This window comes from Chelon labrosus, assembly GCF_963514085.1.
Source record: "Chelon labrosus genome assembly, chromosome: 2".
Classification (NCBI taxonomy): Eukaryota; Metazoa; Chordata; class Actinopteri; order Mugiliformes; family Mugilidae; genus Chelon; species Chelon labrosus.
Window position 1 is genome coordinate 25,944,799 of NC_140338.1, and position 24,812 is coordinate 25,969,610.

A 24,812-nucleotide genomic window follows, 5' to 3' on the forward strand; every position below is an offset into this window, starting at 1 on the left:
TTATTAATATATTATACGTTGTATACTAAATTTGAGAGGGACGTATTATACATCCTCCTTATATTGTTTGAATAACATGGCTAATAGTTAAAAGCCGACAAAATATAATATATATTTATTGTAATTAGCAATTAAGATATTTTTATTTGCTTCCTGGACAAATGGAGTTTGTGTCTATTTCATTAATTAGCACATTTGAGGCAATCATCAAACATTAGTCTATTTTGGCCACCTCACTGCTACCACACACTCCACATATTTTCAAACACATTCAGTCAAACTTGCTTATCGTTTAGGCTGAACAGCAGACACAGTAACTGTTTTGTCCAGCTGAAAGCGCTGAGTTAGAGATAAGATACGATTAGGTTTTATTTGTATTTGTATTGTTTTTATTTTTATCTGTGGTCATGATGCGTTTACTGCCAGCTCATGAATCATCTACATGATAAATAGTAGCCCATATCTGAGGAAATTTCAATTCACTGAAATATCACCTGATTTACACTGACATCTCAAAGTCATGTTAATAATTTCAACTAAAATTCTTGACTGTTTTTCACCTTTATGCTACAACACAGGTGCAAATTGCTAACTTTTATATCGTGTCTTGGTTAGGGTTCATTGATTTTTCTGAGGATATTTATCTTTTGGAAATCATCTCTATAATTCTTCTTGTTTGTAGGAAGCATAGTTATGGCAGGGATTATCAAGGAAACTCCCTTTCCCTGCAAGAACTCAGCATTTGAGACAGTTGTTTAGAAGGCTTCTTAACAGTAGGTGGCGCTGCAGCCAAGCTTTACTTTCGGTGAGGCTCAAACCCCTGGAGGGAGAGAGGTAGAGAGAGGGGGAGAGAGGGGGAGAGCAGCTTCCTCTCCCTGTGCTTCTGCTGTGCACAGCGGACTCTCCTCTCCTCTCCTCTCCTCTCCTCTCCTCTCCTCTCTCTCGCAGCGTGCAGAGCCTACAAGCGGCAGGTGTGTGTCAGCCGAAGCTTTTCTCCACTTTGACCACGTTCCGGGCAGAATTTGGATACAAATCCGAGACGAGAACTCACACTGTATGTCGGCGGCACAGAGTCCATCTCGGCTGTGTGGATGTTGCAGTGATAGTGGAGCATCCTCTCCGCTGTATCGCACTCAGCCGGCATCGTCAGCTGTTGCTCTAGCAGAGAGTGGAAGAGTCGGGAGCAACAGAAAAGGCCAAACTATGCCACTGATTTCCTACCGGTAACCGTTTTCCACCCTAAGTCTGCCGGGGAGCGGATGCGAGCAGAGGTCGTCAACGAGCCTCCAAGTATTTTCTGCCCTTTGCCGGAGGAGCTGTGCCAATGGAGAAAGCGACTCCACCGCCCCAGCCCCAGCTCCAGCTGTCGATAGCGAAGACGGAAAGTCCAGCAGAGGACATCTCCGGGCTGACTGACGAGGAGCTGCTCAAGTGGACCAAGGAGGATCTGGTGCGCCGGCTGAGGCGGTCCGAGGCCGACAAGATGAGCGTGATTCTGGATCACGGGAATCTAATCCGAGAGGTCAATCGGAGTCTCCAGCTGCACTTGAACGAGATCAGGGGGCTGAAGGTGAGGGGGCGCGCATTGGTGAAGGATGAGCTCATAGGTTTGGAGCGCACCTGAGAACGCGCATAGCATGAGGGATGTTCTGCTGCTTCCTGCAAACAGTAAATGGTATATCACTGAAGTTCATCGTGCCATTGTGCATAGGCCTGTGTGAGAATGCGACACGGATGAATGTAGAACCCATGCACAAATGTAAATTGTCAGCCTGAGGCAGCTTATAGTTAACATTTCAACTTTTGTGTGAGGTGGGAAATTAGGAAAGATGCATTGGGAATAGGTGTCTGTGGATGTGAGCAAAACTAATGACTAATTGTGCCTTCAGTCTATACCTTCATAATAAAACCTATACAGAGCAAGTTAAAGACTGAGGTAGAAATATATTGCCCTAATACTGAAGAGAGGGGAATTTTCCTCTGTAAATCTACTCCTCTGTTCCCATGCCAGTGGCCAAATCTGGCATCCATTCTCTTTCTGTCTGCACACACCTTACATTCCTTGAAAATTGCTCCACATAAATCTACAGTGTCCTCCGTGCAAGATTTAGAAGAATTTGGCATTTGCTTTGCAGGTGTGTGCAGGTTCTCTCCCTTCCAGTAACCTTTTCCCACTGCATTCATTTTCTAAATATGGCACAATGTCCACACTATAGACAGCTGAAGCTGCAGCTCAGCCTGAGGAAGCCTCAGACAAAGCACATTGGGATCATTTGCCTTACTTGGAGACCTCGTCACCTCCTTAACCAATCCATGCAGCCTAATTACACAGGGAAGAGCTGGAGGGAGAGTGAGTGAGAGAGAGCGCATAGGGGAGAGTGAAAGTGTTACAGAAGGAGGAAAGAGGGAGGTCTTTTGGAGGTGAAGATGGAATGTTTAAGTAAATGTTACTTAAGCATGCAAAATGTTTAGGGCATTTGGTTTCGGTTTCTGAGTCATACCTTAAATCAGTGTGTCTCTTAGGTAGTATTTTTATCTACATTATGTAGTTCATATTGAATGGTACACAGTGAATCTGTGCTTTTATGGGAAAAACAAAGAGGATTAGGATTACATTTAGTTATGATTGCAAACACTGGTCCATTGATATCTGAAAGAGCACTGAAACTGATTAAAATTCCACAATTGCTCCCGTGATTTACTTGGAGTCAGATTCATAGAAGAAGATGTTCTCTCCCTTTCAGGACATCAACCAGAAGCTGCAGGAGGACAATCGTGAGCTCCGGGACTTGTGCTGCTTCCTGGACGATGACCGCCAGAAAGGAAAGCGTGTGTCCAGAGAGTGGCAGCGTCTGGGACGTTACAGTGCCAGCATCATGCGCAAAGAAGTGACCCTCTACCTCCAGAAACTCAAGGAGCTGGAGGTTCGGCAAGAGGAGGTAATCCGGGAGAACCTGGAGCTGAAGGAGCTCTGCCTGCTGCTGGATGAAGAGAAGGGGGTGGTTGGTGGAGGAGGTGGTGGCGGGGGAAGTGGTGGTGGAGGGGGTGTAGGGATGGGAGGGTGCCGCAACTCCATAGACAGCCAGAATAGTTTGTTGCTGGTGCCTGGCCAGGGGCTACTGATGAGAGACGTAGGGGATGGGAGCAGCACCTCCAGCGCAGGGAGTGCTGACAGCTCCGATCACCCACACCACAAGCAGCCTCATCTGGCTGCAGGAGTGGGTGGCGTCGGCAGTGGTGGGGAAAAGGGCAGCCCCGAGCTTGTGCATAAACCCAGGTGTAGCAGCATAAGTGCAATAGGAGGAAGTGGAGGAGACAGGGATGTGTCCAGTCCTGAGCACCCAGCTGGGCGCCACCGGAGTACAAGCCTGGAGTACCCGTACACCCTGCCCCAGCTCTGCCGACCCCGCTGTGGCTCCATATCTGTGCCTGACCACAGTCGAGTCATGCGGGGCCTGAGCCCGGAAAAATACGGAAGGAACGTGGGTCGACGTAGTCCGGAGCAGCACCCCAAACACCACAGCTCTGATCTTCTCCTGGGCCAGAGGCAGCACTACTTGGGCCACGGGGGCAGCGGGGAGCTCTACCAGAGGCACCACAGGAGCAGCATTAGCAGCATAGGCTGTGGGAGCCCAGAGCCCCGGCAGGCACATTTGGGGGCCGGTGAGCACCATGAAAAGGGCTGCATGGTCCAGGGCGGAAGCCCCGAAACTCATAGGCACCAGTACAGTATGAGCCCTGACCATGTGAAGTTTGGAAGCCCTGTGAGAGAGGGGCAGAGGAGGCCGGCTGGGGATGAGCTCTCGCCACATCATCGGAGCATCTATAACGGCATGAATGGTAGGCGTGTGTGTGCATGACAATGTTTTTGTGTGACTGCTTGTAATGTCATCATCACACGTTCTAACTGACGCCACGCCTAAACTTATCAAACTTTTCCAAAAAACCTTTAATGCAGTGGGAAACGTATTTGCACAGAAAGATTAAGAAATGGACATAGTTAAGCCCCATAGACACACATTCACTCAAAACAAAGAAACTGTTCAGGTTTTGCTGAATTATTGTTATTCAGCAGTGTAGAGATTGTTTCTTTCACGGTGAAATTGCCTGGGTTATATGTGATTGATTGGGAAACCGGAGATATTGCTCCTCATTCTGATTGCTGCAGAATTTACAGCACTATTGATTTTTTTTAGCATCTGGGGAGGAATGCGGGTTGGCTCACAGGATGAGAAAGTACGGGGTTCCAAAATATCCATTTTAAGTGTTCAGTATGAGTTGAACAGATCCAGCTCACACGATCCATGCTCAGATTTGTGGTGTAATACAACTGTTTAACAAGGACAAATTATTACATGATAAATAACCCCCAAAATCTTTGCTCCGGTCGTGTCCGTCTCGGTGAGATCAGTGGGAGTTGGGGATGTCAGAGAGGAGGAGGAAAATCAAAGTACCAACTTGGCTGCTGTTTAAATACCCCACAGTGGCTGATAATGATTTCTGGAGGAAAAAAAAAGTGCTGAGCGGCACAGAGCTCTCAGATGCTAAAGGACAAATTCTTCAAGGTGAAATATGTGCCTGACTTTGCAACTGAAATCAAAAGAGAAACAGAAACAGCCTACACATAGCAGAGTTTACCCAATACTTACAGGAGAGGTTTTAGCTCTTGTCATTATTTATTATTCTACTATGGCCACAGAATGATGAGAATGATTTCTGTTTATCATTTAGATCGATATGTTCCCTGTCAAGCAGCACCACCACTGTCATCAGGGTCTTCTCAGCTAGTGGTCAGAGACATAAAGTCTCAATTCTGGAGTGCAGAGTTTGAAGGACGTGGGCATTTACCAGTCTGACAGGGTCTGAAGGCAACATATTATTGAGTTCTATTACTGTATGTACAATGTCATCTGCCATAATGCAGATGGCTGGAGTCACCACACTGAGCTTTAAAACACTTTTCAGGAATCCTATGGGTGATGTCACAGTACACTAGCACACAGTGTATACAGTGTAGCTTGATATTTGATGTAAAACTGTTGATTTGATGTTCTCGCCCTCTTCACGCTGTGATTGGCCAGTCATGACAAGAGCAGTAAACGCCCGCATCAGACCCTTAAGAGCAGCAGCACGGCCATTGCAAATTCAGAAATTATACTCCAGCAGCACACGTGGTCTCTTTAGCCATTTTGCAATCTCTATGGATTGCACCAGATTATCATAAAGGCGCACACAACTTTGATTTAGATCGTCATTGTGTTTCTATTTTAGATCTCCGTGCACGCAGTAGCTCTGGAGGAGATTTCAATCTTGATGTAACCTGAAACCCATACGATGTCTGCAAAAGCCACGCCACGTTAATGCCTCGCAAATCCTTAACTGGAAAATGTTGTGAGTGCACGGGGCACTCACTGGCCCTCGGGCCTGGGGGTTTGCCAAGTGTGGCGCAACTGAAGTGTACGTAGCTCGCAGTGAAATGCGTGCACCAAATAGCCTTTAACCAGTCCCGTAAAGACTTCATTAGGCCTATGTGTGGCAGCAGTTCAAGCGTGTGTGTGAGTTTTTGTGGAGTCATACTGGTGCGTCATAGTTTGTTATCTGTCAGAATGGCAGTTTATCTCCACCATGAACATGTCTCCCACAGGGTGTCCATGCCTCCACTGACCTGACAAGGACACTAACTTCAAGTGTCACTACATTATATATAGAGCCAGATCAAGACAGTCAATCAACACGGTGATTGTACCTTTGCAAATAGTGCTTCTTACTTTAACGCAAAAATAGAGACAGTAGAAGTGATGAATGCTGTAGATATGAAAGCCTATTGTGAGGTAGTAAAGAGAGCAGATTTGTGGCCAAGTCTGTGTGTGCCATCCTCTGACCCAGCCTTACTGCCTTGTCCTTTTTTTGGATGAAGAGGGAATTTAATTCCTGTGACGATGTAGTACACTCCACTCGCTTGGATTATCCTCTAAGCCCTTTGCACAGTATTATTTCATTTTTTATGTACTTGCGTGCATGCTTGTGTGTGTGTGCGATCTGGGTCGAAAGCGTCCCGTCCAGGGTTACTGTAGCAGTGTAGGTTTATTTTCAGACAAATGAAAGTCTCATGTTAACGTGTCACTCAGCAGTGCTGAAGCTCAGGCCATTTAGCAACACTCTGACCTCCGCAGGCTTTTAATACAAGCTGCCGTGACATCTTTTGGGAAGCTTATCGCACATATCCTGCCATTTTTACACTCGTGAGAGAGGACCACTTTCAGAAAAACTATTTTCGTTTTGTAACACTTGCCAGTGAAATTTATATTTCTGCTTGAAGAGAAAAAGTGTCTCATGTTAACAATACATAATCCAGAAAGTTACTAAGCATATCTAAAAAGGCATTCAGAGAACTTAGGGAGAACAAGGTACATAAATTACAAATGAATGGATTTGGATTTTACAAGCGCATATATAGAAGCCCATATAAAGAAATAAGATCGTAAAGGCTGCTAAGACTTATACGATACTGAGGTGTATAAATAAAATAATAAATGGCGCCTTAAATTTAATGGTCTGATCAGAAATATCTACCTTTGCTCGTGACAGATTCCTTCTCAGTGAAAATAATCAGTCATGAACTCTGTAGTCTCCTGACCCAGAATGGAAGGGTGAATGTTCGCTAAGCCTGCGGGATATCTGCACTGCAGAGGGTCTTTGTCAAAAATAGAGAAGACTTAATCATGTTTTCTGCTTTAGCAATCACAAGTTCTGCACATTAGCTTAAGCGGCTCAGATGATCGGAAGGAGGAAAAAAAAAAAAAGGGCCGCGTGGGAAAGGAAAGACGCTGCAGTGTGTGGGGCAACCTTTGTCCTTGGGATACCACTGAACACACACACACTCACACACGTAATTTCATTTTAAACTGATGTTTCTATCTTTGTAAGGACTTTCCGTCGACACAGTGTATTTGCAAGCCCTTTACCCTGACCCTAGTAGTAACCTTTACCCTAAACCAAGTCTTAACAGGGTTTAAACCTCAAAACGTCGTGGGGCCTTGAAAACTGGCTCCACAAGGACAACATAGCGGGTTAGAGCGTTAGTATTCTACAGGAGCTTGGCCACCACAACGTAATAAAAACAGAACACACACGCACACGGTTTCTTGAACGCGCAATATACACTTCGAGAAGGGAAGCAGATTTACCTCTTTTTGACACTAAACTTTTGTGATTTCATATACACACGTCGCCAAAAGCATGCTGATACACACAGGCTAACACTACATGCACAGAAAAATAGGGACATAAGGAGTTGTACTGTTTTGAGGAGGACATTGAACAGAGATAAGAAATTGCCACGCACAACATTTTATACAATTTTAGTTATGGTATTACACACAACAGTCTAAGTTACGTGTTACAGATAGCCTGTCCTTAGTTAATGTAAGAGCCGGGCTATCTGGATGCTGCCATGTTCAGAGATGTCAGCTGCTTCTAGATGAAGTCTGGATGCATGACCTTGGCTTGAGTTTCTCACTCAGAGCTCCTTCTTTGACATTTATACCTTTTTAAGCCACAATTAAGCCACAATCTTTTGATTTCTAAATTTGTCTATAAATCACCATATCCCCGTCTGGATAGAAAACACATGTAAATTTTACAGCTTATTATTCGTATTTGGCACTTCTACAGTTCTACGGTGACAGTACTTTGAGGTGGAGGACTAACCAGTGAGTTTAACAAATGTAATTAAGGCTGTCACAGGTAATGGATTCAACTGTGGATTCTGGAGTATAAACTAGAAGAGTAAAGAGCAGCTAAAATTAGCTTAAACGTGCCCACACATTGGCAAACAATGTTCAACAACAGAAGTGCTTCTTCAACACACATCCCCACAAAACACTGCGTAATATGTTCACATATTGCTTCAGGATGTATTCCTTATATTGGGAAATAATTGTGAAGTAGAAATTGTAGAAAGAACAATGCTTCAACTGTAGAAATAAGCTTGTGCAATAAATATAGTAACATTTGGCTTAAGGTGGAGTATATTTACAGTTTAACCCATTTATGACCGCTTAAGATTAAGAACATCTGTCAAACTGTATAGCCCTGTCCACATAAAGCACTCGTGGCCCATCTCTTTGTTAGCCACTAGTGGATGTTCCAGGCTCTGGTTGCCCTCTTTATATTTCTGCAGAACAGAAAAATACTGCTACCTCTTCTTGTGCTTTCTGTTTGAAAAGAAAGCACTGTCAGCGCCGCCACAGCTCCATATGGATTCAGCCGACCTTCCAAGCCTACTCTCAGCATGATGAATTTGGTGGTAGAAGCCAAAGTCATGGATGGTGTGTCCTTAAGGTGACCGTCCTGGGAGCTTTGTCAATGCGTTGTATCAGTCTCTCTCGTTGGTCACAGGCTCAGAGTTGAGATTAGTCGCTTACAAGTGACTGAACGTGATTCACATTTCATGGTATTTCATGGTCTCGTATCACTACATCGCTTCTAGTCTCTTCTTGTGTATACACACCTCGTCTCTCTCATGCCATTAACACTAATTTAACATGCAGAGAAATCTGAAGCTTAACATTTCTCTTCTCTTTTTGTGTTGTGTTTTTCTTTTTCACCTATTTATCAGTCGTTCAACTCTATTTCAGACTGTATTAACAAAGATCACCCCACTGCCTCGTTGCATGTCTTAATCATTATAATTGCAGCATCAGTTCAGACTATCCAGCTCCTCTGGCTGTTGTTTAGAAGTGCTGCTGCCTCTCAGGGCAACAGGAAACCATCACTGAAGCTGGGGCCTCAGATAATGTTCTCCCTCTCCAGTGTCACTGAGAAAGCCAAGCTATCTCTATCTCCTCTTTCTGCCTTCCTCTCTCCTTCCATCCTAATTGGCCGACAGTGTGAACAAGCAGCTGTCGGACAGAGAGAGAACTCTGATTAGAAAGCCTTCTTTCTGGAGGAAGCTGGAGGATGTACTGTTTGCCAGGCTGAGCCGAGGAAAGAGGGTTGAGGAAGTATTTGAGTGGATTACTGGCTATTTTCTTCCCCTCCTTCACTCCCTCAACACATCTTCTTTTCTTCCTGTGACTCCAGTATCCTCTTCTTCCTCACTTGTCTGCCAAGGCGATGGATGGAATGCTTCCCTCGACAAATTGTGAAGTCTCGCGCCCCAAGCAGCACGCCGAAACTCAAATGTTTGTCACAGCTGCTTGGTATGAAAGGATTTAGGGGAGCATTAGGATGCTCTAACTCAAATGGATAAGTGCTATTTCCAGACAGCCTCATCTGGACTGCAACCATTTCAGCTTTACCTTTCATTGACTTCTTACTAACTTACTAAAGTGGCAATGATGCTGTTTAGATTTGTTCTGTGACATGAACATGTGTTTTTATTTCCTAAAAGTATTTTAAATTTCATGTCACCACATTTTTCTGCAGACAGGAGTAGTATTTTCCATTTTTAACTTGAGCAGTCTTTTAGTATAGCTTAATAAAACAGCAAAGGGAAGATAGCTGGTTAAGAGTTCCAGACATACTTAAGGATCAGGCCATCTGAGACATGTGATTCTCAAGGTGGATGTCTTAATCCTGCAACTGGGAAAGTGTTACATTTAAATGTTATCATGGCATTTGAATTTGTATTCACACCTGAGACCAATTATCCCAAACACCCAAGCCCATCAGCGCTAGCAGCCATTAGCCAAGGAGTGCATGATTAGGCATTTTGTTTATCGACCTCTGGTGCATATCATTGTCATTTTTAATCAGGCCGCTGTCAGCTTCATCTCTTAAAAGCTCGCTCCTCCTGGATGGAGGGAAACAGCCACATATTGCCGCTTTCAGGTGTAATGCTCGAATGATGCAGGCTACTCTTTTAGGTCCCATGCCGGCATCCAGCCAAATACTCACGACGGCAGTAATGTCAAAAGGAAATGGAGTGTGAAATGTGTCGAACAAGAGAACAAAGATTATTCTTGGCAGGTTAAATTATAAATTAAAGACATTAAGAATGAAGATGTACTGCAGAAAAACAAAAAACATTTACAATGTTAGGAGCTTGCACAGCACCTTGGGTCTCCGATACATAAAAGGTTATTATTATACATATATGTTATTATTAGGATATCCTGTTCTCAAAGACATTGTGAACGTGTTCGGCAGTTTCAGGATGCTCCCACACATTTCCGACCATCAGGAGCCCGTAAATCGCTGTATGAGTTATGAAGGAGGCCACTTGGCGCGCACTAGCGTCGCTCCAGCCCAAACCCCAGAGGTATGTGACAAATGCACCACAGTAGCCTCAGTCATCCGGTAGACATGCAAACCCAGTGGAATGGTGTACAGTCTTTGTCCTCTTACGCCATGCCAGTGGGGAGCAGCCCACTGAGCTGAGAGGAAATTAGTTTGCGAGGCCAGGTAATTAACTGGAAGTTGAGTGGCTGCCATGTACGAGGGCAGTCCTGGGCCTGAGGGGAACCTCTGTCCCAAAGTCACCAGCAGTAACCACATTTAACTGTGTTTCATTTATTTGGACTGTAGCTGTGTGCAATTGGTGCGAGCCGGCAGTCTGAGTCTCGGGTGGTTAAGTGGGAGTCAAGGAGGAGAGTGAAGCTGGACGGTTGTAGCTGAGTGCATCAAGTGCGTAGGCTGAGCTGGGAGGTTTGGACTGTCTGTGGTTTTGACTAGAAGGAAATGATTTCTTTTAACAGTATTATGAAATGAAACGCAACTTGCATGAGTAATTAAATTAACTAATTAAATGAATTAAATTCAGGAACATCATAGAATTGTTTTCGAAAAAGCAAATTTATGTGTCTTTTGCTAAACAGTGGCTAATGCAGCCATACATAGTAGGCAAGAGTAGGCTCCATTCACATTTACCACACCAGTTGAATTATTACTGCTTTGTTGAAGAGTTGCACCAACAATTAATCTAAAAGCTGAGTCTTAGTCTTTTCACTGATGAGAGGTCTCCTCACTAAAGTGTGTTGGCAGCTGAGTTGCTCCTTCGTCATTGTGTGAGATGAGTCACTTCTGTTACTTCACCATGTAATGTTAACTTAGCCTATGGTAGGTATTGTTTGTAGGCTACAGACGGTTACTGGTTGGGGTTCAGGCTTGGCTTATCCAGCTATAACACAGCTCAAGTACAGTGCTGTTTCTAGCTGGCATACTATTCGCAAAAGTGAAATATTTTAGTTCATTTCAGTCTCCAAACTGTTTATTTGGAGCCAGGGCAGTAAACCTCTGGACATTAAATGACCAAATGCCTGATTCACTATCTGTAAGTCACAGTGACAGTCTCACATTTCCATGACACTTTCAACATAGCACAAGTCTAAATAGTATGAAGATTAACACTAAGTGCGGTTATGCCTCTGTGGGAGGTAGCTACGCACGTAGCCTATGCCAGTGTGAGCCATTTATACTTGTGTGCTCATCAGTCTGGGTCACTCTGTAAAAACGCCACCCAAACGCTAGTCAGCGCTGTGTCTTAATTGTTTCTGTACTTCCTGCTTCAATTTCTACTTCCTGCTTCATTTTCAACACTGGCGACTGGAACTTTCACCAAAATGTTGCTGACATGCAAATGTTTGTGTCTCTGAACCTCCTCAGTTTTCCTCGATGTGTTCCATCTTTATTGATCCAAAACAATCAATTCGAAAACTGCGGAGATGGAGATGCAGCCGGTAATACAAAAGTAGAAATTCGCTACTACCAAGCTACCATTGACACGGAAGCATTAACTGTGCATAAGGTGGCAACAACATATGTTGAAATAACAGGAAGTAAATCTACTGTACTGTCTTCCCATTTGACACGAGAAAAGTCATTGCATGTATTGATCATTAACTCATGCGCAATGAAAATGAAATCAGCTTCATATATTGTAAAACACAGGGAAGCAGCTAATCTTGAGTTGTTGCAGAGAATCCTTCCCGGCTGTGGCACTCCATGTCTAGTCCCAGCGCAAGCTTTAGTGCTGTAAGCTCAGCCCTAAGTCAACCCAGCTACTATAACATATAGGAGCAAATGCATGTTCCATATTTGAACCGTACTTAATTCAAATAAGGCCATATTACTAAAAATGCATTTTTGAGAATTAATATGTCATTTACTTTTCTGTGTAATGCTCAGTTAACTGGCTTTTTTGTGGTGCCTTTCAGCCGTGGTCAAGCATCAGATGAGCTGCTTCCCCGTTCATAGTGTGATGGTTTTTTACAGCCCAGCCATCTGTTCATATAAGTATAGAAAGAGAGATAATATATGGGGAACAGGACATGTCAAAATGATGTAGTTATCCGTTTTACTGGGGCATAAATTTATCTCTTGTCCACATTGTGCATAATGTGCGTTTGATCTAATGGTCTTCCTGATGAGGAGACATGTGTGCGTCTCCCATTACAGCGGATGGAAGGGCTTATCCTACCAACATGAAATGATTGGCACCGCCGTCATTATACGTATGTCATTATCTCTTACTCTTTCAGCGATGACTTTATTTGGTCTGTGAGATTTCCTCTCTGAGATATTGAAATCAATTTCATTACCCCCCCGCTGCTCCAGACTGACTGGCTCATTTCCTTTACTGTTACAGCAAAAGGTACATTTAATTACCTCTTTCATCCGGCTTTGTGAGAGGTTTAGCTGCAGGTGAAACATGTCACTGAGAGAATTCCTGAGCTGGGGATTTTCTGTACTGGAATTCTTCAACGGTTTCTCTAAATCAGGATCAATTCTCTAGTAATAGCAGCCAATATTCTAGTGACACTGTCGTTTGTCTTTTTTATTTCTATCTAACTCAGTGCTAAGAATCTATTTTCACTGAGAAGAAATGTTTGTAGAATGTAAATTATTTTCCACACCAAGATTGAGTTGGGTTGCACAGTGTCAATGTCAGCTCATCCTTCAGACTTTATGTGACAAAACGTTGCTCATGAATTATATTTTATTGCATTGTTTTGAAACAAACCGCCTAGTCATTGCATCTGATGCAACGCACTGCATTGTTTCTGGCTAAATCTAAAGGGCTTTTGTGACCCGACTATTAAAGGATTGCTGTTGTTTTCATTAGCGAGGGGAGAGACGGAACAGTCTGAAAACCCCAGGACATAGGTCATCGAGGTCCCACGGCTTTTGGGAGTAGAAGAGAGAGAAGTCTGCTGTCTCCTTGGTGTCGTACAGGAAGGCAGAGGCCAGTACTGTATCTCTTCCCCACCCATCTGAGGTCTGAGCCGCACGCATCGCAGGTCCTCTACACGCTACCCCGTGCCCGGCCCGTTATATTATTCATCAGCATCGAGGAGTGACGGCTGGTGACATATTAAAATGGGACAAGAACAGTTTATCTTGCAAATGTCTGCTTAAATATTTAATTTCCCTCTGAGGAGCATAGAAGAATGCACGCAACAACAATGCAAGTGCCAACGCAAGCCCTTGTAGAGGGATGTGGAGGGATGATGGGGAGCTTCAACAGCGAGGACAAAAGCAGAGTTAACCGTTGATGTGTTTGTGAGTCAATCTGACTGAATTCTGTTTTTTGTTGTTGTTGTTTTTTGTTTTCTCCCAAATCTGGTGACCTCGTCTGTTGAAATATGAATCTTGCATTTCATTGCCCATCAATCAAGCCTTTTTTTTGCTTATTCGTTTTGGAATAATTCCCGCGCATGTGGTTGCTCTCTCTTTTATATATTGTAGATGTGTGTGCATTGAAATCAAATAGGCAACAGAACCCACACGCACACACACACAGACACACTCGCACAGATAGCCCTGGTATTCCTGATCAGCCACCGGGGCGCCAATTACTCCTCTGTATTCCAGTGATCTCCATGCTCTCATCTCTCTACGGTCTACTTCAGCTGCACAGCGAGCCTTGCTGCAGACACAGAGGCCTCAGGTTATTTGCTGTTTCAACGCGCTGCCATACTCACTTCATTACAGTTCTTACAGACACTTCCCAATAACTATGGCCGCGTGACCGCTCTTGCTGTCTTATTTGTGTATTTTTATACTCTGCATAATACAGTGTGACAAAAATCTAAAGTTTAAAGGATACAAATGGTGCTAAAGCATTACAATGCAGGGTTTCTGTGAAAACAGACAGATTTTATCATCCTGAAATCCTTTAAAAACAAGAAAGCATACGAATAAAGTGAAATGTACAAACAGTAGGAGACCAATTTGGAGAGTTGTAGGAAAAATAAAATATATATATTTCTGTTTGTGTATATACAGTATAATTGAAATGTTTCTAACTTTAACTCAAGCTAGCTGTATTACCCTACTTTTAGTCTTAATGATAAACTAAGCTAACAGCTCCCAGATGGATGTTGGATGGTGTGTGGGTGGGTGAAATAATAACCTACATCAACAGTGAGTAAAGTATTACCTTATTATAGTCTCCAAAATAAACATTTTCAGCAGGTATTGATTACAAGCAGACAATTTAAACCATTGTTGTTTTGTTTAAATGTTTATTAATCCAAAATCAGCATACTCCTGGGTAACGTTTGCACATTATCACGCTTACATATATCCCACTGAGAAGTAGTGGCAGTGCGTGTTTGAGTCTCTAAATCAGAGAGAATATTTTCCTCGGGTAGGTGGCAGATGGATGATTTATGCATACGTGTGGATGGCATCAAATCTGATATGTGTGGCAGTTCCATACTGAATGCAAAAACACTTTTGTGTCCGTCTTGTCACAGCTGGGTAACCACCGTATGTCATGACTTCCACAAAATGCCTTTAATACACCTCTACCTTTCCTGCTGTCATGAGCCATGTGATAGCATCTTAAGATATTATCATGCTGTGAACAAAGATATATTGACCTTTTTTATCTAACTGCTGGCAAGAAAGTGACATTTGGATCGATTCTCTCGCCGGCATTAGATGTATTGTCCGTTTTGTTAATTTCTTCCTCCTGTTTTTTTAATGGTATAATCCATAATTGTGGGAGCTCTGGACAGGTGCTTCCGTGCTTCTGTAACCTCCCAAGGTGCCTTGCATGGCTGCGCACTGCTCCATGTGTGCTCACTTGGATGGGTTAAATGCAGAGAACAAACACCTTGCATGTGTGTACCTATATGCATGGCAAATAGTGCTGATTTGATTAGTAGTAGTTTAGGCTTTTCAACCCTGCACAGGTGACTTTTGCTGTCATGTGAAGCCGCTTTGCACCATTTCCAAGGATTGCTTTAACTATTGTAACAACCCGAATACTGATGCTGAGAGAGAAAAATACCTCTGCACCAAACTGGATATTCTTACAGCCAATCAGAGCCATTTTGGTCTATTTAATGTAGTTTTAAAGAAGAAAAGCATCCTACCAGGGGCTACTTGCTCTGGTAGATATCTAATGTTCCCAGCCAGTGTAGCCAATCAACATGTTGGGGCCACAATCTATTGTAGTGCTGCAGAGATGACCAAACAGATAAACTGAAGTCCATCCTCATAAGCCTGGGCCTCACCAAACACTGACTCGACTCCATCAACGTCCTGCAGCTTGTTTCAGCTCAGTGCATGTGTTGCGGCCATGGATAATGTCTGTATTATGCATTCTGAACTTAGCCTAGTGCTCCAAAGTTGCACACAACAGCACTGACCGCAGCAGCCTGAGGGACCTTAAGACACGTAGCTCTCCTGCCAAGCTGCCTCACTGACTGACTGACTGACTGACTCTGGTTGTCTGACTTACTGCCAGCTAAACGGAAGGTCACTGGTCTACCATGCATCTCCATGGGCTTTCCTGCCCAGCCAGCCTGAATAATTTATATAGCAGATTTTTAGAAGATCTGAGGGAAAGGCCATGTGAAATTACCGTGCATTGATTCTGTAAATTGAGAGAAGGAGAGAGAAAGCAAGAGAGAAGGGAATAAATTGACAGATCAAAGAGGGCTGAGAGAAGAGCAGCCACTAGGAGAGCGGGTTCATGTGTTTACTGGCTTGATTCCGACATCAATAACAACTCGATTACGGGTTTTTGACAAATTATACTGATACAGTCATTCAGAAAGTGCTGCTTCATTCTTATTGCAAGTCTTCTTGCATCATTTTTCACACTTTTCTTTGTAATTTTTATATAAAAAATTGATTTCATTTCGTAAACAAAGTGTTATAAAATGGTCTTGAGCAGAGAGCTTGTATATGAGCTGAAAGATTATGAGTTCCATAGAGTTAATAATTGTTGTCTGGCTGCAGAGGGACAAGAGCTGACCATCCGTAACAGTGATTTATTCAGTATGGGAGCAGCTTCTCCCAAGCCAATCTCACAGATCTCTTTGTGGGGAAATTTAGAGCCTTTCGCTTGAGCTCTGGTGTGCAGAGGTGGAATTTGTGGGCGCTTGGCCTCCACATTATTCTGAAGTAATCACATTATCCATATCTCTTGCTCTGACCCACACCAGAACCCCTCCCCCCTGCGCGTCTCTCACATCCCATTAAATCCAATTTTGGTTTTAACACCCTGCCCATAACTAAATCAACAAACAGCGTCCAAGTGGACTGCATGTTTTCTCACTTCATAACTCTCCTTGAAGAGGTCACAGATGCTGGTTAGAATTCAGAAAGAGCCACTTTCATTAGACTCCGATCAAGTCCTCTTTAAAGGATTTTTGGCTCATTGCTGGAGCGGGTTGACTAAACTCCACCATCACAAGACAGATGTTAGTAATCTTGTGACCTGTGTGTGTGTGACTGCTGACCTTGAGACAGCAAATCCATTCAAGCAATTCTTTTTTAGGCTTAAGTGCTTGTGGTGTAAGTCTTAAGACGCAACACTGAGTAACTTCAACAAAAACCTCTTGTTTCCAGCAGCTGCTGCTTCAGTTCTTTTGTTCCTGACATATTTTCTAACAGTGCACCCATGCCTGTCTTTATGTTGTGTTGCACGATGGGTGTGTGTATACCCTAAAATGACCATACTACTAGCCAGACCGACACAAATGATTATGCAGTGAGACAAAAATATGAAGCCCCACTCACCTTCATACTGCAGGATGTTGACAAGTCCCTGCCGTCATGTGTTTATTATGAAAAATCCTCCAGAAAAACATCTGGAACTAATCACACTTTAGAGTGGGCACTGGCCTGAAGTAGATATGTTTAATAACCAACTTCTCAAGGGGCCACATGGTTCACGTTAGACTGGAGACAGATGAAGGTATGGACAATGTCTGTGGTAGCCATGCTGGCTTGTGTATTTATACTGCAGAAAATTGAGAAGAAAAAACAACAGACTTGCAATTTCTTTCATTTTGGCTGTTTGTGCTTACAGTGAAAGCATCAATTCACCTGCACAATATGGGTGCATTTTATACACAGTCTGGAGCCCCTGTTCGCTTTTGCTCCATAAAGTTTATTTAGTGAAAATGACTGCATTTGCAGTGCTGCCAAAAAAATAAAAGTCAAACATAACACAGCCACACTTCAAAAAGGAACGGGGAAAAATGCAGTGAAGCACAACCTGTGGAAATCCATCCATATGTAACAAAAATCCACAGTCACCATGCAGTCTGTTAGATGTATGCTTTTAACTCACACAGCTAATGGTGGTCAGCCAGCAGTAAACATGCCAGCAGGTTACAGAAATCTAATCTTTATTGGTCATGTACTCTATATATTTACGCATACAAGGAATTTGTAGTTCCCTCTCGATTACAGTTGCCCTAGCTCTGCTGCACTTGTGCATTGTAGCTGTTAAGAGTCTTCAGGTTGTGTTAGCGTAGATTTACGCTCGTGCATTAGGTGTGGAGGCTCCACACAAACCTAACGAAGCTGTGGTGGGATGCGCATACACAGAAATGTAACTAAACATCGAGCTTTGCCACTAGCTCCACGCAGAGAGCATAAGAACTGTGACGGTGGTCAACTTTAGCTGAATGACAGATGCTGGTAGAAAGTGTACATAGCAAAGATAGGAAGGACATTGATAGTGGCTCTGTGTTTACACTCAAAAAGCATATGGCTACAAGAAGCTGACGATGTGAAGCTATAAAGGAACGCCATACAATTAAACCGATCATTTTTTTAAATGCTCCAATGATGCAGTGAAGGGTTAATCAACCATACTCGTTAGTTTCAACCACTGTTTTAAGCGGGACGGTATACCGAACTGCCACTTTCTAAATGTTATCCTCTGGCTTTACCTGTCGGAATTCTCACAAGCAGTCCGCACCCTCCCCTCTCAATTCAGAATGGCACTAAACTTCATTACCCACAGGGCCCTATACGTGTCACTTGCCTCCCTCAGTTCTGTCTTGTATTACTCAAGAATCACTTGTTTGTTCTTGCGAAAATGTAACATGCTTGTAGAGTCCACCATTGCAGCCCTGATGCCTTCACTGAAGCACACGCCACAGACAGTTTAAACAGTTTATATAATTTATGCAGCCAGAGGGAAAACTGGACGTTAACCACAGGTTCTTAATTTGTGTGACACACTAAGTTTGTTCTTCATCAACAGGTAGGAGGACCAGAAATCATTTTTGTTTCAGCTTAAAGCACTAGTTTAAACTATTCATTTATAAATGGATGACAACATAACAACGTACACCGATCAGGCATAACTTTATGACCACCTTCCTAATATTGTGTAGGTCTCCCTTGTGCCTCCAAAACAGTTGTGACTCATCAGAGAATGGACATGGTCCTTCTGAGGGTGTCCTGTGTTGTCTGGCAACAGAATGTTGTTAGTGGGGGCCTTTGGGTCCTATGGGCTGAGGGGAGGGGCCTCTGTGGATCATCCCACAGATACTTGATCAGTTTGGGATCTAGTGAATTTGGAGGCCAGGTCAACACCTTGTGCTGTTTTTTCATGTTTTTTAAGTTGTTTCTAAACCGTTTTTGTGTGTGTGCCTGTGTCAGGCTGCATCCTGCTGGGGTGGCTGCAAACGTATTGAATAGAATTATTAAGTAGCAGTTGACTTTGTAAGACTCTGGACTCTGGAACAGAGGGAACCATGTTTTTATAAAAAAGGACACATGTAGAACACCATGTATATTTGATACTTGGTTTAATGCATAATGTACAGATATAATAAACAATGTCCAAATTCAGAGCTGATCTTTAACATCATTGGGACTGATACATGCTGGTTTTAATTTTAGCATCAGTACACAACCATATTTAGAAACTTCTTGGGTGTCACCGCTAGACTACTTCTGTATTGATCCAGCAGACCATGTTCACAGCAGTGCTTTCAGATCTACTATCTACAGTAAATAGCTATCAGCTACCCTTACTGTGCACTCTCTGGGTGTTTATTTGTGCTCCTGTGTTAGGAGGGAGCGAGGCGCATGTGATCGTGTATTTTTTTTCCACACTTGCATGTCTATGAGCCCTAGCCGTGAAATCAATCCCATTCCACACACCCTGACCTCCAAATGAAAATATCCCCCGGCACACAGCTGCATCCAGCCGGTGCTTTAAAGAAGTTTTCACATCTTTGGGCCTTCTTTCCTCACTCCCACTTCCCCCCTTGTAGATAAACACAGCGAGGGAAGAAGCAAGGGAAAAAAAAAAACGAAGGTAGCTACGGGAATCTTTCGCACAACTTGGCGGTCACAACAGTGTTATGAATCTTTAATGTGAGATGTTGGCCCACCAAGGAGAGGAAATGTGCTGAAAACCTGATTATGGACTCATAGGGAGGAGGAAAACGCTGCCTGAGAAAGAAAGAGATAGAAATATCAAACAAGGGAGCAAAGATATAAGAATTATAAAGGGTAAAGAAGGTAAAAATATGAAACATATTCAAGGCAAAGGCATTTTTCCACCGCTTAACCGAACCAGCTTGTGACCAGAAATCCACACATAGCCAGTGAAGGTCATACAGTGTTGTGTGCTTTAAAACAGCCTTAGATTTACACCATTTTGTTTGACAGCAACATTTTTCCTGAGAGGCAGAAATAAAGCAAAGCAGCACACTTCGGTCAAGCATGTCAAAATGGTGTCAAGAGGCTGCCCCGTGTTTAAGGGGAGCGAAGATGAGTGTGATAGTGTGATGCCAGGCTTCTAGGTGTTAGACGGCATGACTGAACTTTAAATGGACAGAGCTGCTCAGTTTGTCACACTGTCTGTCCACTTCGTCTCCCATGGTTACGGTTTGCATAAATCTGTCTGACTGCAGATGTGCGTCTGAGCCTGTGCCCGAGGAAACCTAGCCGCCATGTGACGACGTATGGCTGATACATGCACCACTGCTGCAGAGAGAGAAATTAGTTCATTTCAAGCCACAATAATCTGACGCTGGCATACGCAAAAACACAACATAGAAACAACATTAGTAAAAAAAATAAATAAAAGAATACAAAAATGCACAAACACAACCACTGCCATTATGAGTTTCACTTTTAAAGCCTGTTTGGCCACATATGAGCAATGGACTGTCAGAAAATTGAGTTGTGCCTGAGACTTAATTGTTTAGGAGTTAACTGCATTGTATTTTTTTCACGTTCATCTCTGGTAACAGTGGAGATACAGCTCAAAACTACACCCATGTTTGTTCACCTTTGTTCAGTTTAAGAAATAACATATTAAAACACGTGGAAACCTTGAAATAAGACAAGAAATCTTTAATCTGCTTCCTCTGAAAACTGCATTCTTATTTTTCAATAAAAAAAAAGTGATTTAAATAAGAAATAACTTATTTTCAGGGTAATTAAATCTTATTTTATCTACATATAGATAAATAATGTCGTCAAGTGGAAGGTGACATTCAGCGATGAACCTCCAGATGAAAAACACGTATCAGACTAGAACAGAACAAAACCAAACAGGTCTAATAAGTGAGAGCATCTGCTACTCACCATCTTCTCTCCTGTGTGGTACTTTCAGTAACCCTTACCCTAACTGTTGACCATCATGTATTAACTCCAACATTAGCCGTTCACTTCCAGTCACTGTTGTTTAAATGCGGGGAAACTTGGCACAGCTGACTAGCCACCGTTTTAGCGGCGTAATTACAGAGTGATGTCAACACACCAGCTCACAAGTACAAATGCTTGCGAGCTATGGTGTATGTTCAGCATAGATCCATTGCAGAAGTATGAACCATGCTTATGAGTGGACTCTTCCCGTCCGTCTAACTCTCAGAAAACAAGGTGAATTGGTGTATTTTTCAAAACTTTTTTTTCTTTACATGAGTGGCAACATATTTTCTAACAGATTTGCTGTTCTATATCTGACAGATACTTCGGCTGATAACAAAAGCTGGTACTCCATCAACATGTTTTATTTATGAGTCACTTTCCCCCGCGTTGGCAGTCTAAACAGACGGACGTCAGCTCTAAATCATTAGGTTTAATGAGGCGCTCTTCACTTGTCAAAACAACACATTTAAAGGCTTGTCTCTTTCCCCCTCTCTCTTTGACACAGCTTTGATATCGGCCGGCTGCTGCACCAACAACTGTAGAAATGTCAAGCTATGGGACAGGTAAGAGCCCCTCTCCACCTTGTTTCTTTTTCATAAGACCTCTTTTGTGGTAATTAGGGCGTTTGAAAGAAGAAGAATGACCAGTGAAGGTCATTGTCTTTTTCTTTCCACTAGGGCCCATAATCCTGTAATTAGCTCCCATTATTCTATTTCACCATTCAGTGCGGCTCCTTTGGCAGGAGTCTCAAAACCTATTTACATTTTGTTGGATTGGACCGATTCACATTAGAAGGATTTGCATTAAATAATGAAATCTCTCTGTCAGGGCTGTTTGCTCTTTATTCCTCGCTAAGGGTAAACAAAACATATTCTGCTGTGATCCTGTGTCATTGCAGGGTGATTCCATGAGTTAGCCCACCTCCAGATGAGTAATGGGTTTGTATGCCTGGTCTGGCCCAGGTGTAATCACGGTGGGTTTAGCGCGGGACTACGGAGTTAGAGGTGACCCTTCCCTGTCCCTGTATGCCATCCTACATCTTCAATCAGGCCCCAGTGGGAGGGCGAGATGGCTCTGTTAATATTTAATGATCGCAAGACAGGACATACACCTCACCCCCACCCCCCACCCGGACTTTGGCCACTCCCAAAGCGCATGCTACAACATATAATCACACGCCATGCACACGGTGACTGTCTTTAACATGCACGTGAAAGAGCCCTTCTCCTTTCATTAGTATTTTCAACCCATCACTCTTTCTGTTCTTGAACCCCACTTGCCTCCTACGAAAATATCAGTGTCTCAGGTGAGGAAAAGAAGAAAGTGTACTTTATGTCAGGGTGTGATTTGCAAGCTCAGAGAAGGGATGAGCTAAGAGTGCAGACTGGAGTCAGGTCCCGTGGCCGTCCCTCTGCAGTGGAGACAGGCGCAGGCAGGAAAGAAGGATCTGTCGCTGATAAGCAACACAAAAGCCTGCAGAGATGAACAGCTTACTCACTCAAAGTCTCGCTCTCTCGCTCTCTCTTTTATTTGCTTTCTTGTACGGACTTTTGCAGCTTCATTGTATTTAGCCTTTTACCTATTTATCTCTTTACGAGGGGACATGACAAGTTGTAAATAATGGCTTTATTACCGGATAAGTGGCTCATGAGTTATATCAGTAACAAGCTAAAGCCATCTTCTGGGTAGCCACGTAAAAACAAAACAAAAAAAACCCCTCCAGGCTGCAGTACATGATGCAGAGGATCAGAACCAAAATGCTTTTGTTATAAACTCATTAACATTTAAAACTGCAGAGCTTATTGTAAGAACCCTGAGAAGACAATGTTCAAGGTTAAACTTAAACACTGTATGGGAGTCAGGTGACCAGGACCCATTCAACAAGATAAGACACTGACAATTCAAAAAAAAATATTACAAAATGAACGATGCTTTTGTGTCATTGTGAGTTTGGCCTCACTGTCACGCTGTCAGGGCTTACTGGGACAGCTAGATTAGATGAAATCTGTGTTTTTCCTACCATGACAAGACAAATGTCTGCTATAAATATGATTTATCAATGATTAACACTTCACTTTAAAAGCATCAATAACCTACAATAATCTACAATCCACTGACATTTATACAAGAAGCAGCAACAGTTGCTGTGCGCCACAAAAAGGATCAATTTTGCCCTCCAAAATCAATTTGGACCAAAATCAACGCTCTCTTTTTCTCGTCCTTCTGTTTTCCTATACAGCTTTGATGCTTCTTCTTGACGACTTCACAACTCAACCATCTACGCCTCTCCAAGGGAGGAGAGGCTTCAGTCGGACAGCGCTGCAGCTTCCCCTGGATGCCAGCCTCCGTGGCTCCGGATGGTCTGTAGTCCATGGCCTCATCCATGTCCACAGCCCTTAAAACAGCCTGCCTCCATGTTTTCATTTCTACATATCGCGAGTTTGAGCGGATAGGGGTGGGAGTTTACTTTTTTTTGGGGGGGGGGGGGGCGCTATCAGAACAGTTGGTTTAAATGCGTGAAAACTGCCGCAGCTCAACGGATCAGAGCGGATATCGCTCCCTGCCAACTGTGACATGGCTACCTCCTGGAGAGAAACTAGGGAGAAGGAGAGGGATGCTGGGGATTCGTGAGAGGAGATGAAGAGGACTTTGCACAGTTTGTGCTGCTACCCTCTGTTTACAAATGGAGATGATTGGTGGAGAAGCACATAAAACTTTCTATACCCTCCTATTTCCCTCCCTGTTTTCCTCCTCTCCTCCTCCTCTCCTCCATCCTCCATAGAAACTCATCATCTTCAAAGTGTGTAATGAGACCGGTGTAATCTAATGTTTTGTCTCTCAGTCTCCCGATCCAAATGATCACACGATTACCATCGTCTCCTCTCTCTTCCTCGTAAAAATTCTGCCATTTCAACTGAACATAAAAACAGAAACATATTTGTCTGATGTTCTAGCAAAGAAAAAAAAAAAAAACCTCTTCCTGTGTCTTAAACCAAGGTGGTCAACATTACTAGCTGCTGACAGATGTTCTAGTTCTATGAGATGCAATGTTCAGGTGTAATTTTTCTTTTTTGTATTATCTTCTTTACTCCCTATAAAGCGCCTATATTGAAGCTGGGGAGAAGATTATACATTTCTCCATGTTGTTTTTTTTACAAGGAAGTAAAGTTCAAGTAAAAAGTAGATTATTGGATTAGTTTTCTATATATCTATATATACAAATATTATATGATTATTATTTTTGACTTACTGGTATTAGAACTAATATATGAAAAATGCATATGATATATATCAAATAATAAACAGACTTCTTTATCTAAGCGTGCGTTGTGTGACCCCGTTTTATTTTGACTGGCTCCAAGGTTAGAAAAAAATCTGTAAGTCACACACAGCAGCAGTAGCACATGATCAGAAAAACTGTTGGAGTGAAGGCTGCTTCTCGGTTTTTGGAAGACAAAATGAAATGGAGTTGTTAGTCATGTTCAAAACGACACCCTCTCATGCTGTCACATCTCATCCTGTCAGATGGGAAACAATAGTGTCAAGAATTTCCTGTGAAATCAGTGGAACTGTTACAGCCGGTGGTTCCTTCCTATGCACCCATCACCTCTTCTCACATCCTGCGGCATCTGCTGCACTGCTGAGGGTTTCCGACATCGCTGCGTGCCTCTGCGTTTGTAATCTGGTCAGAGGATATTGGTGACGACATTTTAAATATTAAAAACGGGTCGCACACAAAGGTGCAGTGCGATCTGAACAGGAAATTTAATTTGTAGCTAACACTGTTCAGACGGGAGAAAATTACGCATTTGTTGGGGATTATGTTTAGTGGTGGATTAATACTCATTTGATCCTTCACTTAGTCTGGAAACAGGATTTACACAAATAAACTATGTTGGCCATATTCATTGTAATGAGTAACCATTGCAGTATCGTCATTCACT

The 24,812-nt window shown here is 43.0% G+C and overlaps 1 protein-coding gene across 1 annotated transcript; it reads left to right on the forward strand.

Annotated features, from left to right (window-relative positions):
• The first annotated feature begins 916 nt into the window (after positions 1–916).
• Positions 917–23,252, forward strand: ccdc85al (coiled-coil domain containing 85A, like). The gene is made up of 4 exons (XM_084558159.1): positions 917–1,570; positions 2,745–3,840; positions 21,374–21,431; positions 23,108–23,252. The coding sequence occupies exons 1-4, from the start codon at positions 1,325–1,327 to the stop codon at positions 23,124–23,126; spliced, it is 1,419 nt and encodes a 472-aa protein (XP_084414285.1). The 5' UTR covers positions 917–1,324; the 3' UTR covers positions 23,127–23,252.
• Positions 23,253–24,812: the final 1,560 nt, after the last annotated feature.